At 41.4% G+C, this 15,351-nt stretch overlaps 3 protein-coding genes across 3 annotated transcripts; all 3 read right to left on the bottom strand.

Moving 5' to 3' along the window:
* Positions 1 to 2,056: 2,056 nt before the first annotated feature.
* Positions 2,057 to 5,922, bottom strand: gucd1 (guanylyl cyclase domain containing 1). The gene is made up of 6 exons (XM_080051895.1): positions 5,578 to 5,922; positions 5,381 to 5,465; positions 4,631 to 4,796; positions 4,444 to 4,535; positions 4,074 to 4,315; positions 2,057 to 3,252 (listed from the first exon to the last, which is right to left on the bottom strand). The coding sequence occupies exons 1-6, from the start codon at positions 5,582 to 5,584 to the stop codon at positions 3,161 to 3,163; spliced, it is 684 nt and encodes a 227-aa protein (XP_079908021.1). The 5' UTR covers positions 5,585 to 5,922; the 3' UTR covers positions 2,057 to 3,160.
* Positions 5,923 to 6,615: 693 nt separating this feature from the next.
* p2rx4b (purinergic receptor P2X, ligand-gated ion channel, 4b) lies at positions 6,616 to 10,200 on the bottom strand (the record flags this gene model as incomplete). Its single annotated transcript, XM_080052118.1, has 12 exons — positions 6,616 to 6,699; positions 6,795 to 6,899; positions 7,044 to 7,109; positions 7,286 to 7,379; positions 7,475 to 7,611; positions 7,784 to 7,925; positions 8,165 to 8,245; positions 8,342 to 8,438; positions 8,570 to 8,642; positions 9,570 to 9,641; positions 9,787 to 9,934; positions 10,058 to 10,200. 12 exons carry the CDS (start codon positions 10,198 to 10,200, stop codon positions 6,667 to 6,669), a joined length of 1,191 nt encoding a protein of 396 aa, XP_079908244.1. The 3' UTR covers positions 6,616 to 6,666.
* Positions 10,201 to 11,774: 1,574 nt separating this feature from the next.
* zbtb26 (zinc finger and BTB domain containing 26) lies at positions 11,775 to 14,241 on the bottom strand (the record flags this gene model as incomplete). The annotated part of the gene is made up of 1 exon (XM_080046584.1): positions 11,775 to 14,241. One exon carries the CDS (start codon positions 14,239 to 14,241, stop codon positions 12,928 to 12,930), a length of 1,314 nt encoding a protein of 437 aa, XP_079902710.1. The 3' UTR covers positions 11,775 to 12,927.
* Between the last annotated feature and the right edge of the window lie 1,110 nt (positions 14,242 to 15,351).

Raw genomic sequence — 15,351 nt, forward strand, 5'->3', positions numbered from 1 at the left:
AATCGCTGAAAAATATTTTTAGAATAATTATTTTTTTCCCTTAGAAAGGGTCTCATATTTGTCCATATTTTCCATATCTTGGACCAAGGCCTAGTGGCCGCCATGTTGAAAGCGTCATGGTTGGAATGTCATCAGATGCATTGTTTAGAAATTAGAATTGTTCTTGTCCTTGAAGGCGACTGTAGCTTCTGTTATTATTCCAAAGGGGTGGGGTTACCCAGGGCGCGTTGCATTCTAGAACTTTGTAGAACTTTCTTGATGATGTCATATGTGTGTAATATGACATCATCAAGAAAGTTCTAGAAAATTCTAGAAAGTTCTAGAATGCAACGCTCCCTGGGTAACCCCACCCCTTTTGAATAATTACAGAAGCTACAGTGGCCTTCAAGGACAAGAACAATTCTAAATTATAAACAATGCAAATGATGACATTCAAACTATGACACTTCCAAAATGGCGGTGACAAGGCCTTGGTCCAAAGTATGGAGAAATATGGACATATATGAGACCCTTTCTAAGGAAAAAAATAATTCTAAAAAAGAAATTCAGCTATTATGCACAAAATTAAACGTACTTATGGATATAATTATTTTCTACAAAGTCTGCTAGGAAATAAAACCCACAATTCTACACACTGCAGGTTTAAGTGTAAATCAGGCTTATCTATAGAGTATGAGAGATTTTAGGTTTTGATTTCATACAAGCAATATGATTCAGAAGATATACATACAGCATCGATGAGTATTAATATATATATATATATATATATATATATATATATAGGGGAAGGTGGGGTGATTTGTGCATTTTGGAAGTTGCAAAACCCCTTGTTTCTAGAAAACCGTGGAAGAAATTGGAAATGTGACCACATATTTAAGAAGAGCCATCCATTTGACTCATCCTGTAAAGAAGGGAGACACAAGGAATAAGATATAAGCACATTTAAGCTAAAAAAACTGTGTTTTGCCTTTCAAAGTAAAATTTCCATGATCAAGGTTTTTTGATTATTGTGTCTGAACAATTATAGACACGTTTGAAAACATTTGACACATGTTTTAGTGCTTTGGTATGCTACACTTTGAGTCTATATAGTTAGCACAATGTCAACCCTAAATTGCTGCATCATGCCTATTATCCAAAATTCTGGGGATGGGGTGATTTGTGCGCAAGGGCCTGGGTGAGTTATAAGTAAGTAAGTAAGTAAAATGTATTTATAAAAGCACATTTATGACAGTTTGCACTGTCCAAAGTGCTGTACATAGTGCATTCAGTAGGTAAACAATGAAGGTAAAATAACAATAACCAAAATAAAAGACGTAAAGCCCATACATCCACATAAACACAGATAGTAGTGCAGAGGTAAGTAAGTAGTGCAGAGGTTAATGGGGAGGAAACACCAGGGTGTACATATGGGTTTTGAGCCTTGATTTAAAGGCAGAAATGTAGGGGGAATCACATTTGTCAGGTGGCAGTTGGTTCCACAAGCACGGAGCAACTAGTGCAAAGCACATTTCTGAGAGTTGTGCCAGTGGCATGGCTGTATACGCTGGTCACCAAAAGAAAGTGATTGTCTACAGTAGCTCAGAAGAGAGTGACATCTCAATTCCACTTAACGACACCACTTATGAGAGTTCAGATGGCCAGAAAGATGATGATGGTGACTTTTGATTTGTGCGACAAGACAACTTTTTTTCCGAAAGCTATATTTCTTAAACAGTTTATTCCAGATCCAAAGTTTTTATTGCCAGGGATGCACAACATCCTGAAATATATGTACATATTTGAGTTGGAGACATAACTGTCAAGGCCTCACTTTAAAATCACTTTGAGTAAAAAGTTGCACAAATCACCCCACCTTCCCCTATATATATATATTTAAAATAACTCAATTCATGATGAATAAATCTGTACTTCAAAATAACCAGGTTAGCCAGACAAGAACTACAAGGATCATACTAGCTGGTTATGTAATGACAGCTGAGTGGCATATGAAGGGGGTTGAGGGTATGAACAAGAAAAAAAAGACAAGAATGGATCATATATTTAAATCCTTTTAATCACAACATATAATAAATTCAGCTCTATGTTTCATAAAAAATAAAGTTTGTGGTTTAAAACTTACTGTTCTTACCAAAAACAGATCGCTTTTTTTTTTTAGAGATACGGAAAATTCATGGTGTATTTTTAATTTTATTTCTTTAAATAACATACAATTATGTCTGGTTTGAAAAGCATAGTGCAAAAACTCATACATAATAATAATAATTTAAAAAATGTTTTAATTAAGAGCGCCATGACAACAAAAAGGAAATGACCACTTCCAATCTTCACTGCTTCCGACGGAGAACATAGTCCAAGTCCAAATGAAAACCTTTAGTTCTGCAACGTGATGGAACCAACCAAACACCTCGACACAGGACTGAGTTCCATAGACAAGACTATGGAGAACTGCTTTGAACTAGTTCTGTCATATCTGATGCATTATGTCACACTTTAATAGCATTAGCATTAATAACCTGAGACTCTCCAAACACTTCCTGTTTTCCCTGTGGATAGAATCATCAGAATACTTTTTTTTTTTTAAAGCGTCCGAGAAGTGATTTAGGAGGGTTTACTTCTTTAAAAGGCAAAGTGGAGGTGGAGGCTTCGAACCCCCGACAGAACTAAATTAATTAATTATACTAAACGCTACCGTCATCGGCCCTGAAATATGTGACCACTTGGTTCCTGTGTAATTCCTATTCTATTCATGATTCCCTACATTTCATCCACCAAGTTTTAACACTCAAAGAGAGTTGAATAGCTCATTAGTCATTAGAAAGTTCACTGATGGCGCAATACAATCCATGGAAACTATCTGGCTCATCCTGGTAAAAGGGAATATAGAAAAAAATAGATCCATTACTGAACCACCGATCCTTCAATTGACTATACTTTTAAATTCAATTAACTATAGTCTGTTGTGCAGCTAAGGGTGTTTCAGGTGAGCAGTTGGGATCCTTAGCGCGGTAGAGCATTTGCCCGCGGAGGGGGGATCTTCTGCGGCATTGGATAACTGGACGGGTGGCCAGCTCTGACCAACACTGTTGAACTGCAGTGCCTTGTCGCTATGGTGATGGGTAGAAGGAGAGTGGAAATCCAAATGTGTCACGGCTGTCTGTCAACTCTCCTTAAAGACAAACAGGATATCCTCATCTGTCCCATAGCTCCGCCGAGCCTCCTCAAAGTTACTGACGCTGGTGCAGCACGTGCCTGAAGAAAACACACACACAGACACACACACACGTTACCAGCAGTCAGGGAATTATGGGAATTCTAGAATCAGCAAATTCTCAGCCTCCTATTTTTAGCTACACTAGCGCCACCATGAGGTTGACTCTGGGCTTTTGAGTGTCTCAACAACTATTAGAAGGACCGCCACAAAGTCTGGTACAGGCATTCCTGTCCCCTCAAGACACATTGAAGTTACTTGACTTCCTCCAGATCCATCATCAGCTCAACATTTTAATGTGTCCAATACTTTGGTTGATAGCTGCTGGCATGACTTTAGACTTTCAGTCCTTTTGGACAATACATGATTTATTTGATTACTTATTATCTGAATAGTTAGCTATTCCACAAACTGAGGTCCTGAACACATAATTAGGTATGACCATGCGATTAACAACCTAAAAGTCTACATTGCTGATAGAACCATTCATAAAAAGCTTCTGAACAAAATGGAATAAAACAGAACAAAATGCCCGGACACTAAGAAGCCTCTTCCAAGAGGAGAATCAAATAAGACTCAAGAGTGAATTTATAAAGTGTATTTTAGTTGGTAACTTACTAATTAATCCCTAAATGAATTCAGTACTTTAATTTAAGGAGAAAACTAAAAATCCTTCACATGTTGAAGAGGGCAACAGGTATCAAGGGGGAACTCCAACTCTTGGCATTCCATTTTAAAACCTGTGACACATGTATATCTATTTTAGACAGTGTTCCCCTGTAAAGCCCAGTATTACTGGAAGTGTTTATTCTAGGCCACATTGGGGCTTGTGCTTTTGGACACATGAGATAGCTTGACTCACGGTCAGAATAGGCGGGGTTGTTGTAGAAGACGCTGCCGGTGGTCCTGTTGAAGCCACAGACCACCACAAAGTGTCCCTGGTACTCTGGCTTCCTGCAGAAACACTTCTGGCCCACGGGCAGGAAGCAGCAGTATTTGACGGGCGAGGAGCAAAGTTCACAGGTCAGCACCACAGCGTTAACCAGCACGATGGCCACGTGACCCTGTTCTAGATGAGACTGGATCTCCTCTATCGTCACAGAACTGTGGGGGCAAAACACGCGTGCGCGCACACACACACACACACACACACACACGTGTTAGGTTTATCTTTGTTTGAAGCAAAAGCAAGTTACTTGTCCATGTGGATAATAATTAACCGTAAAACTCACCATTTTTTTACGTCCACACCTTTGCTCTCCGCTTTAAGGAAGAGCTCGTTCACTCTGTCTTCTTCAGTTTCAAAATGTTTCTTATAAAAGGTCTAAAGACACAACAAAAGAAACTGTCACACACACACACACACAAGGCCGAGAACAAAAAAAGTCCAATTTTGTTAGGGAAGTAGTGAAGGACTACCTGATTCCTAAAGCCCTTATCTACGCCCAGAGTCTGGGTGCAGAAGCAGTGTTTGATTCCTAGATGGCACATGACGTAGGCCAGGTCAATAGTCCACACGCTCTCCGTCAGCTTCAGATCCCAGCACACCCTCTGAAACTCCTCTTCACTCACTGGATGGAGGTACCTGCAGGGGGCGGGACGGTGAAAAAGATGGAGTCAGCCATTCTGGAGAACGCTTGTTGTCAAAATGAGTGAATATCTCCTTTTAATCTGCTACCTGTCTGTACTGTGTGTGCTCTGAAAATAAGGCTGGTGTTAATACACAGCCTAGGGGCACTGTAAACTGATATGTAAACACAAGGGGCCCATTGTAGCTAGCAACATGCCTGTTTACAGAGCCTAGGCTGTGTATTAACACTGGATTCTTTCAAAACACACACACACACACACACACACACACACACACACACACACACACACACACACACACACACACACACACACACACACACACACACACACACACACACACAGTTAGCGGATTGTGGGCAGATATTCACTGATTTTGACTATAAATGAGTTTGACAAAAAGCATTCATTAGAGTCGCTGACTCCACCTTTAAAGAGACCGTGAATCTCTAGGAGTTTACTTCAGTGCATCTGCTACTAGTATCATTTGTATGGAGATGACTGTAGTGAGTAAACACATTTGTAGCAAAGTATATAAGGCAGGATGATTTACATGTATGACTGTCCCTGTGCACTTACTTCAGGACCATCCTGGAGCAGGCTAACCCGCAGTCCCAGTGGAACAGTTGTCGAATAACAGGTACATCCAGCAAGACGTCATCATCTGAGAAAAAGCCGTTGAGTTATGCTATTATAACAAATGCATTCAAAACTAGTATACAAGCTTAGCTCAACTCAGTACGTATCGTTCTTGACCATCGGCTCGTGTCACTCACCTGTCATTCTGGTGTAGTCTCTCTAGGCAACTAGCCGACTAAATACTGGCTGCTCGGGGTTGTTTACAGCAGCCAAGCCGGGGTTGGGTTTCCACATCGATGCTAACTATGAGAAGGCAGCTGCTCCCACTGCAACTTTAGCTGTCAGGCTAGCAGTATCACTAACCACTCTGTCGGGAGGTTCCCCGGCTCAAACTGCGAGGCTATGTCGACGCACACTGTTGCCGTTATACATAAGTTAACTATACGTACAATAGATTAGGTAAGTCTAGGTTAGAAAAAGTCAATTTAGCCAGTTTCAGTGACGGTGCCTCTGTGTAAAAGGCGTCGCTACATTACTCCTCTGTTGTGTGCTAGCATACTGAGATAAGCTACCTACTTGGGGTTTGGTTGTGTTGTCGCTTGAAGCTATGCTGCCCCCTGGAGGTGCGGGGGAGTCATGTCAGTATGTGAGGCTGGAAGATATAGGCTTCATTTTGTGTCAAATGAGCATCACCATAGCTACATATGATCTGCTCATTGCAAAATTAGCTGATTTGTCTCTTTATTGTCCACTTTGAACAACATTATCTGAATAATTATATAATGAATATAGAAAATGGCCCATATAGCCTACCTATTATTCTTTTTACTTTTATTTGTGTGCATTTATATAATAGCCTACAACTTAAAATTGATGGAGTGATAACACAATTCTTATAGAGCAAGATATAGCCTATATAGCTTGTTTGAGCTGTCAGTTACAGTTATTGGTTTGATATATTTTGCATCAAATTGAAAGTTAGGGCTTTATTTTATGTTATTCAAATACACTAAGCCTAAATAAAGGCCTCAATTTAGAAGTACTTTGGCTGTCTTTCTCTCGATGCTTCGATAGGTAGATCTTACATTTCACCAGGGCAGAGGTCAGGGATCTTAAAAAGGTTTGTGACTGACCATTGGGCTAGAGAAGATACACTCATTCTTGACACATTGAAACTTTATTGAAGAATTCATATGACGTTAAAGATATTCATTCTTCATGTCAATTATTTTAGAGCAGGTTCAGATTGATCCGCCGAAACATGTTCCCACGGTGATGTGACCACGCTACTGGGTTCCATAGGAGGTGCCCATTGACATCTGTAGAATCAAAATAGAAAGAGTCAAAATTGAATGAATCTATCATTCAGTACTATGACAATGTATAATGTGAAACTGAGGGTTCCGTTACTTACTGATCCAGTGTCAGCGCCCTCAGGCAGATATGTGACTTTATGTTCGCTGTAAAGTTTTCTTTTGCTCATGCATGTCAACATGAACCAGTCAGTGACGATTGGAACCTGTGGGGGACACACACAAAAGGATGTGTATCATTGCCTTTCCCAAAAGAACAAGAAAAGTATATACATAAAATTAAAAATTTAAATATATACATACATACATACAATCATATTTTAAGTGCTTGGCCATTATTGACTACTCACCAAACTGAGGAATGACAATGTTGCACCCAGGTTCACTATGGTTGGTACAATCCCAAATTTTCCTGCCTGCAAGATAAAAGAATGCAACAGGTTTTGGCAAGGCTAAAAGAACACACACACACACACACACACACACACACACACACGCACGCACACACACGCACGCACGCACACATACACACACATACACAAACAGGTTGCTGATAAAGTCGTTGCCATTTCAACATTCATTCTGGCCTCACCGTTCCAAACACGATGATGTCAAACCGGATCCCATATGCTTTAATTAGGGTTCTGGTTTCCTTTCCATCTGGGGCCTTGTAGTATTTTGCAAACCTAAAAGCAAGTTGTTGACTTTTCAATTATATTTCCCGCTTAATCATTTATCAATAGCGTTCACTATGTTTTTTTTTTTTTTTTTTTGCATTCACCTGAAGTTGAATCCAGGGGCCACGTTGTTGTCAGGGTTTTTGTTGTCCAGCCTTCGGAAGCTGTACTTGGGGTGACACTTCCCTGCCCACAGGTCCAGGTCACAGGTCCAGTCAATAATAATGCCGAGGACACCACCCTTTGTAAAAAAATAAATTAAACTTGAAGAATTGATTTGTTTTAACTGTGTAAAAGTGTAGACAAATATGACATGTAAAATCCAAGTTGATAAGAAATAAGTGTGGAGGGGCTCAAAATGATACACTAATGAAATACCGATAAAGGGAAGTTATGTTTATATCTGTGCACACCTTCACAGCCATTTCTTGAAATTCTTCTCCGGCCTCTGAAAGCATGTGTTTAAGGCGGAATATGGGGCAGTCCGGGTCTGTTGCGCGGTTGAATTCGCATCTCTTCAGGTATGAGGAGTTGATATGTGGCGGTATGTTTCTTCTGCAGGGAATAAAGGACACACTTGCTATATAACCCATAACCATAAAATAGAATTGCACACAATAAAACAGTACATCATCTGCATACGCTGCACTGATAAGAGCCTTTATGCCTCTCCACACACACACACACACACACACACACACACACACACACACACACACACACACACACACACACACACACACACACACACACACACACACACACACACACACACACACATCTGAAACACTGACCGGTGAAAGTCGAACTTGGGGTACGTTACGCTGTTTTTAATCAACACGGTGAAGTTCTCTGCTGCAGCCAACAGGGCCTGTCTGTACATGGACATGGAAAAAAACATGCTGAGCCATAACCTCTACATTACACTAAAAAATGCTTATTATGATTATTAAAACTGCATATGATCTTACTCTGGCAGCTTAGTGTCTATTTCAAGAGGGCACCATGAGAACACTTCACAGGTGCGAGCAGTGGTGGAATAGTTTTCACACAGCCCTGTCTGTATGCCTGAGTGGTAAAAAAGGAATGTAAGGTGTGTGTTTGCTGTATGTTATCACCATAGACTGTATATACTGTAGGTTATCACATCATTTACAGCTGCTGTTAATCTGATACCACTCAATGAGGAAGGCCTGTACCGTTGCCTCGAGGATCACTGTGTCCCTCGATACAGTCACAGTCGTCCACACAAGTAGTTGCAGGGTTTGGGAGCTGTAGGAGGAATCGCAAAGAAGTAATTGACTTGAATGGGTTGGGCGAATATGCAACCTGAACAATAACAATGAATCTAGATATTGTGCAGGGTTCCCATCACGGCCCTTTGGTTGATTCTGTGATTGGGTGTGGATTTTATTACTTCTGCTGTACATCCACCAGTGGGCAAACCTCCGGACCCTCCTAGGAGGGTAAGGATCTCAGCTGGCTATTATTTTCGCACAGCTGCACAGTGGAGGCACTAGCAGAAAACACTGGGTGTGTGAATGATATTTAACAAATATCTATTGTTTCAGCAGCGCTACAATTGGAGAGGGGCCCCCTAATCATATTTCGCTTCGGGCCCCCTGAAGGCTTGGGCCGGCTCTGGTGAAATTAAACGTTCGCTCACATTCTGTGCATCTCCTTGGGGCTAAGCCCCCCCTGTCCTTAAAACCTAGTGACGCCCCTGACATCCACGTTTTTTCTTAGCGGTAGAATCAGCAACTGAAACATTTCTTGGGAACTTCTTGATCGTTTTCATTGCTCCAAATACAAAGTACAACAAATGGGAATGTATTTAGTTTTGCACTTTACGGTAATAAACTAAAGATATTAAATTAATATTAAAATTACAATTTTGACCCGATGGTGGCGCCAGAGGAAAAGTCAGGAGAACTCACAAGTCAATTAGATTTGTTGTCTAGTAACAGTGAATTTTTATGGCAATCCAACAAATAGCTGTTGAGATATTTCAATGTGGATTAAAAGAGAGGATTACATCATCCTTATAAGCAATTTAAAGACAACGCCCAGCTTTTGAAATAGATGTTTGACATATTATTAATCGACTCATTGGGACAATACTCAAAATAATCATTTGTTGCAACCATGCAAAATACAAGGCTGTCATATCACATCACACAGTGTCAGAGAGGGACTCACCTCAGGACAATGGGACTGAATCTGACCGGGGGTAACAACCATATTGGTTAACACAAAGAATGAATTGTCACCCTGTTAGACAGAAAGAGAAGCAATGGAATTATCTCAGACGCAGTGGAGCAAACTGTGTAGAATACATTAGAAACAATTGCCATGCCATTCATGGATTTAAAGTTAAAAATATATTTTTTTCAATTTCAGTTTTTAAATAAGATACCTGAGGAGGGATAACGTAATCAGCCACATCCCAAAATCGGGGCTCCATGTCAGATGTGTTGGTGAAGGCGAAACCTTTGACTTTGGTGATGACGGTACTAAGAACAGAGTCTGTCTCCTGGTAGGCCTTCTGCACCACACACACATATCTGTAAAAGTGGACAGCGGCATGCTACTTTGAAAATGCAATCCAACCATAACAGATCACCATGCAGCTCATTATAACAGTATTTCAAGCTTTCTAAGTATATATATATTTTTTTTTCACTTACCCCACCACATAGAGCACCACCAGAAACTGGGTGAACCTGAAGAAACATCCTACCCGTATGCTGGGAATAACCAGAGTTTTTGGTGTTTCATAATCAAACACATAATGCAGACAGCTCGGGAAGCAGCCTGCGCTCTTGCTCATCGCTGCAACACACTCCAGTGATGGACTGTGCAAGAAATGATGAGTGAAGAAGATAGCTTACGCTCATTCAAATCATTGTATTCAAATCATATTCCTGTTATGGAGACATCTTTGGCCCCAGCGTGTTTTACATGCAGTGGACAATACAGTAGTTTTAAAGTGACCGGTTTAGGCAATTTTTACACTTTCTACATTGTTGGTCCGCACTTAATGTATATGAGACATAAATGATTCAGTGCAGAAATATAGTGCATGTGGCTGGTCCATGTCACTGAAAGGAGAAGGTGGCTTGCATAACCACTTATGATCCTAAAACTCATCCAGAGAACTCAAAATCAAATTAATTATTATTTATCTCTTTATAAATGTTATCATCTTGATATTACATTGTTTAGACAAATCTAGGTATATTCCATGCGGCACGTATTTGGACACATTTTTTAAAATCTTTAGTCATTTAATAAATATTTTTGAGTTTTTTCTAAGGAAAGGGGTAGGATTAAATAAGTGTATACTTCTTCCTGCTCCTTTTCAGGCATATCTCAACAACACAGATAATTATTATTATTTTTTTTTTGTGAAAACATAATTTTTGTTTATTGTATTTCCATGATTTTCATTTTGTTTTGTATGTGGATATGTCTGAAATAAACTAAATCAAATCAAAGGAGCCATTGATGAAATCTAGCCTGAAACTTCAAATGAACTACAAATGGTGTAGCTTGCCATTTTGCTAAATTGCTCATCCCTTCAAATTTACAGATATATCAAGACTAGATCTGACTACAACATATTGCTGCGGTACACGCGGAGAAGATTTGATTTTGATTTCATATCGATGTGATGCCAAACCCAGCACTAACTGTAGAGTACTCATCCCATACCTACCGTACTACTGTGTATGTAACGGATGCATATGTTAGTCCTTCTACAGCATGTCATTCATTCATATAACCCATCGCAGGGTTGCATGTGTATGTCTAATCCCTTCGCTAACTGAATCATAGGAGCATCTGCTGCAGTGTATAATCACTTCTTCAGTGGACACAATGTAATAAAGCAGGAGTCCAGTTATTGTCTCAAAGTCATAACATTAGCCTTAAAAAAAATAGGAGGAGGAGGCTCTGGAAGCTGTAGCAGGCTAGTATCCCAGCCACAACTTTAGTATACACCACTTTCATTATGAAACACACAATTGAGGGGATAACATTTACACACAGTAGGATACCACTGTCGCTTTAAAATGCAGAAAGTGCTTTTACTCCTCTTGAGTAATCTATTCAATTGGTGTGAAGATACTCAGACAATATACTTTTGCAAAGACAATGAAACATTGTTCAACCTCCTCACCCCAAATTTCCATGCTACCTTCAGATAAAAGGCTCATAAAACAGAACCTGCACACTGAGGAAAGCATAATAAGCTTGTTCATGGTAAACGAACATCTCACGTGAGAACTCTAAAAGACTTGAAAAAAGACCCTTCTGTCACTCTCAATCAATACATTGGAACTCTTAAACATATCGGTTTTTTATTTTATTTCACAACACACTTTGACTTTCATGAACACAGGGCAATTTACAACGTCACTTTGGTCCAATAGTACCTATATATAAAGTCTGTAGAAAATAAGCATTTCAGTTCACATAGACACTTTGGCATCCCATTTGTCACTTGTGTAGCTTGCCTTCAATAAAATAATGTTCCAACCAACCCCCATTTCTTTCAAGATGCTTTAAGTTTTAAAGTCCATGTTGTCGCCGTATTCACACAGGTAAGAAATAAAGGCTACAGTAGACTGTATACACAATATACAAATGAACATGATATATATGTTGAATATATATATATTCTTTATGTAATGTTTATTTTCCCCCATTGGACAACAGACACAAAGAAATGTTATATTTCAATCATAAAACTAATGCACAATCATTATGTTTAGGTTTCAGTGCTGAGTTTTCAAGTACGATATGAAGGCATCTACAATGTCTTGTAGTAAAATAAGAAGAAAGAGTCACACAGTAATGAAGCTACAGTGAAATGCAGACCAGGAAAACATTGTCTATTGTGTTGACATTCTTCAGTTGAACCCATCAGGATGAGACACTTTGGGAAACCAGCCATCATGTCTTCAGTCCCTTTCCCACATATCCAGAACATCTAATCCAGATAATGGGCCCATTTACCTGTTCACACATGTGGCAAACATCAGGAGATTGTCCATGTGTGACATGCGGGTAGTTTGGGCGGGGTGGGCGGTGGCTGGGTAGGAGGCAAGAAATTATGAAAAAAGGTCATTTGTATTTTTCTGGTCTGGCGCCAGATGAACGATTCACACTTTGAAATGTACGTCCTCAATATGCCAACCCCCCCCCCCCCCCCGAGACTGGAGTTAGGAACTAGGAACCGCGAAGGTAAAGTACGGGTCGAATAATAATCAGCAAATGTACATACAACTCACCCGGTAGAACGCCCGAGTCACAGTGCATGGGACCTTTGATAAAGCAACCGTTTGCTTCTCCCACAGAAACACTAGCTGGATGCTCCAGCTTCGTATGTAATGTGTTTGTGTCTAAACTTGGGATGACACTCGTTTTGAGTACTGTCACATTTAAGGGGGAAAGTCTGCGTCATGACTCATGCCCATTTTAAATGACTGATGGCATCCAAGAAAGCTATTCAAAAAAAACAAAAGAATAAATAAAAAAAACGTTTCCACAGCCTTCATATTGGGCCATATTCGTAGTCGAGCGTGCCGTCTTGCAGGCTGCCTTCCGTGGCGTTGTCGAAGCTGGTCTTGCCGTGGATCTGTTTGAGGTGCTTGCGGAGGACCGGCTTGTGGGCGAAGACCATGTCGCAGTAGTTGCAGCGGTGCGGCTTGTCCCCGCTGTGCAGGTTGAGGTGATCCAGCAGCGAACACTTCTGGGTGAAGGTCTTGCCACAGATCTTACACTGGAAGGGCTTGATGCCGGCGTGGACTCGCATGTGCCGGTGCAGGTTGCCCTTCTGCGTGAAGGTCTTGCCACACAGCAGGCACATGAACAGCTTGTGCATCTTCAGGTGGTTGGCGTAGTTCTCCAGCTGGCGGAAGACGCGTGTGCACTTGGGGCACTGGTGGTACCACTGCAGGGGCTTGTCGTAGCTCCGCTGGTGCCCGCTGCTGCTGCTGCTGCTGCTGCTGTGTTTGTCTGCGGGAGGGGAGGAGGGTGGAGGGGGGCTGAGAGGGTAGCGTCCGGCGCCCGCTCCAGGGGGCAGTGCCATCTCACTGCCCACCGTGGAGTTGATGAGGGAGTGCTGGGGCTCGGGGGAGTGCAGGGCTGCGGGCGGGCTGCTGGTGCTCGGGAAGTTACCACCGTCGACGGAGTTTTCTGCTACGTCGGACACGGACTCCACTTTCACTATGGTGATGTCACTCTGCCTTGGACGTCTTCTTAGTATCTGGAGAGGGGACTTGGGCTTAGGCTGAATGACTATATCTTCTTCTTCTTCGTCTTCATCATCCTCCTCGTTGTCAACATGCTCCATCTCCTCTTGATTGACAGCCTGAACCGGAGAGGACAGAGCCTGCTCCCTCTTCTCCCTCACCCTATCCACATCCTCCTCCTCCTCCTCCAGTTGGCGTGCAGTGCTAGGCGTAGGCGTAGACGGGGCTTTGATGAACTTGCTGAGAGCTTGGGTGCACTGCTCCACAATGTGTCCCATCTGGAGGAAGCTGGCCACCGTGAGGTAGTGCACCAGCTCCAGCTCGGGGAACTCCAGCTGTCCCGTGTAGCAGGAGAGCAGCAGCTGGCGGCCCACCTCGGCCTCCTGGATCATGGAGATCTGGACCTCCCCAGAGTCCTGCTGCAGGATGAACTGGTCCCTGAGGAAGGAGGAGCCGGCGGCCAGCACCACCTTGTGACCGGGCACCTCCAGCTGGTTGATGCGCACCGTCACGTCACAGAAGCGCCGCTGGTGTCGCAGCAGGTTCATCTTCTGCAACATGGCGTCCCCGAATGTGGCGAAACGGAACTGAAGGATGACCTGGTTCTGGGCCATGGTGAACTGAGAGACAGGGGGGGGGGGGGGGGGGGGGCAGCAGCAGTGTACCTGTGTAGGAGAAAAACAGACACTGTTTTATCGCTGATGAACAGTTAAACCTGCAGTGTGTAGAAGTTTGTGTTTTATTTCCTAGCAGATTTTGTAGAAAGTAATTGTAATATCCACAAGTACATTTAATTTAGTGCATAATAGCTGAAATTTTTTTTTGAATTATTTATTTTTCCCTTAGAAAGGGTTTCATATATGTCCATATTTCTGCATATTTTGGACCAAGGTCTAGTGCCGCCATCTTGAAAGTGTCATAGTTGGAATGTCATCAGCTGCATTGTTTAACATTTAGAATTGTTCTCTTGTGTTGAAGGCCACTGTAGCTTCTGTTATTATTCAAAAGGGGTGGGGTTACCCAGGGAGTGTTGCATTCTAGAACTTTCTAGAACTTTCTTGATGATGTCATATTACACACTGCACCTTTAAATTACGTTAATTTGATATTTCATCTCAAACTATTGTACTTCAGAGCATATAGCCTGCATATAAATCAAGATCAGGGCTCTTCTCTCATTACACATGAAAAAACAAACATGTTCTGCATTAATAAAGCCAAAGCTTCATACTTTTTTGTATTAGCCTAATACAAAATACGATACAACGTGCGTCATCAAAATGGTTATCAAAACCTTGTGCGAGTTGCTCAGGTGGATAGGGTGAGTGACTGAGGATACAGAACAAGATTCAGTTCAAAAACCTGTTTAACAGGAGCAAGAGTTATAGCATAGTTTTCCTACATTAGACGAATTAAATAAAATGGTAAAACATGTTTAAAACGCGACAGTAGTTTTAATGTGTCTAGGGTTTTCCGATAAATAAGACATGAGTGTTGCTGTTCGCCCATATATATAAATATTCTATCTAGGGCCTATATAAATATGTATTTATATCTATGCTGTTCGCCAACCGCCTTGACTAAAACCTATGGACGTTAGCTTAGCGCCACTGTAACGTAACTTCAAAAGAAAGTATTAGCTTTCTTTTTAAGAAAAAACGTAGCCTGGGCATTCATTTTGGCTTACTGCCATACAATGGAGTAATCTTGTAACGTTAACGTCA

This window comes from Ammodytes marinus (assembly GCF_949987685.1).
Source record: "Ammodytes marinus genome assembly, chromosome: 2".
Taxonomy (NCBI): domain Eukaryota; kingdom Metazoa; phylum Chordata; class Actinopteri; order Uranoscopiformes; family Ammodytidae; genus Ammodytes; species Ammodytes marinus.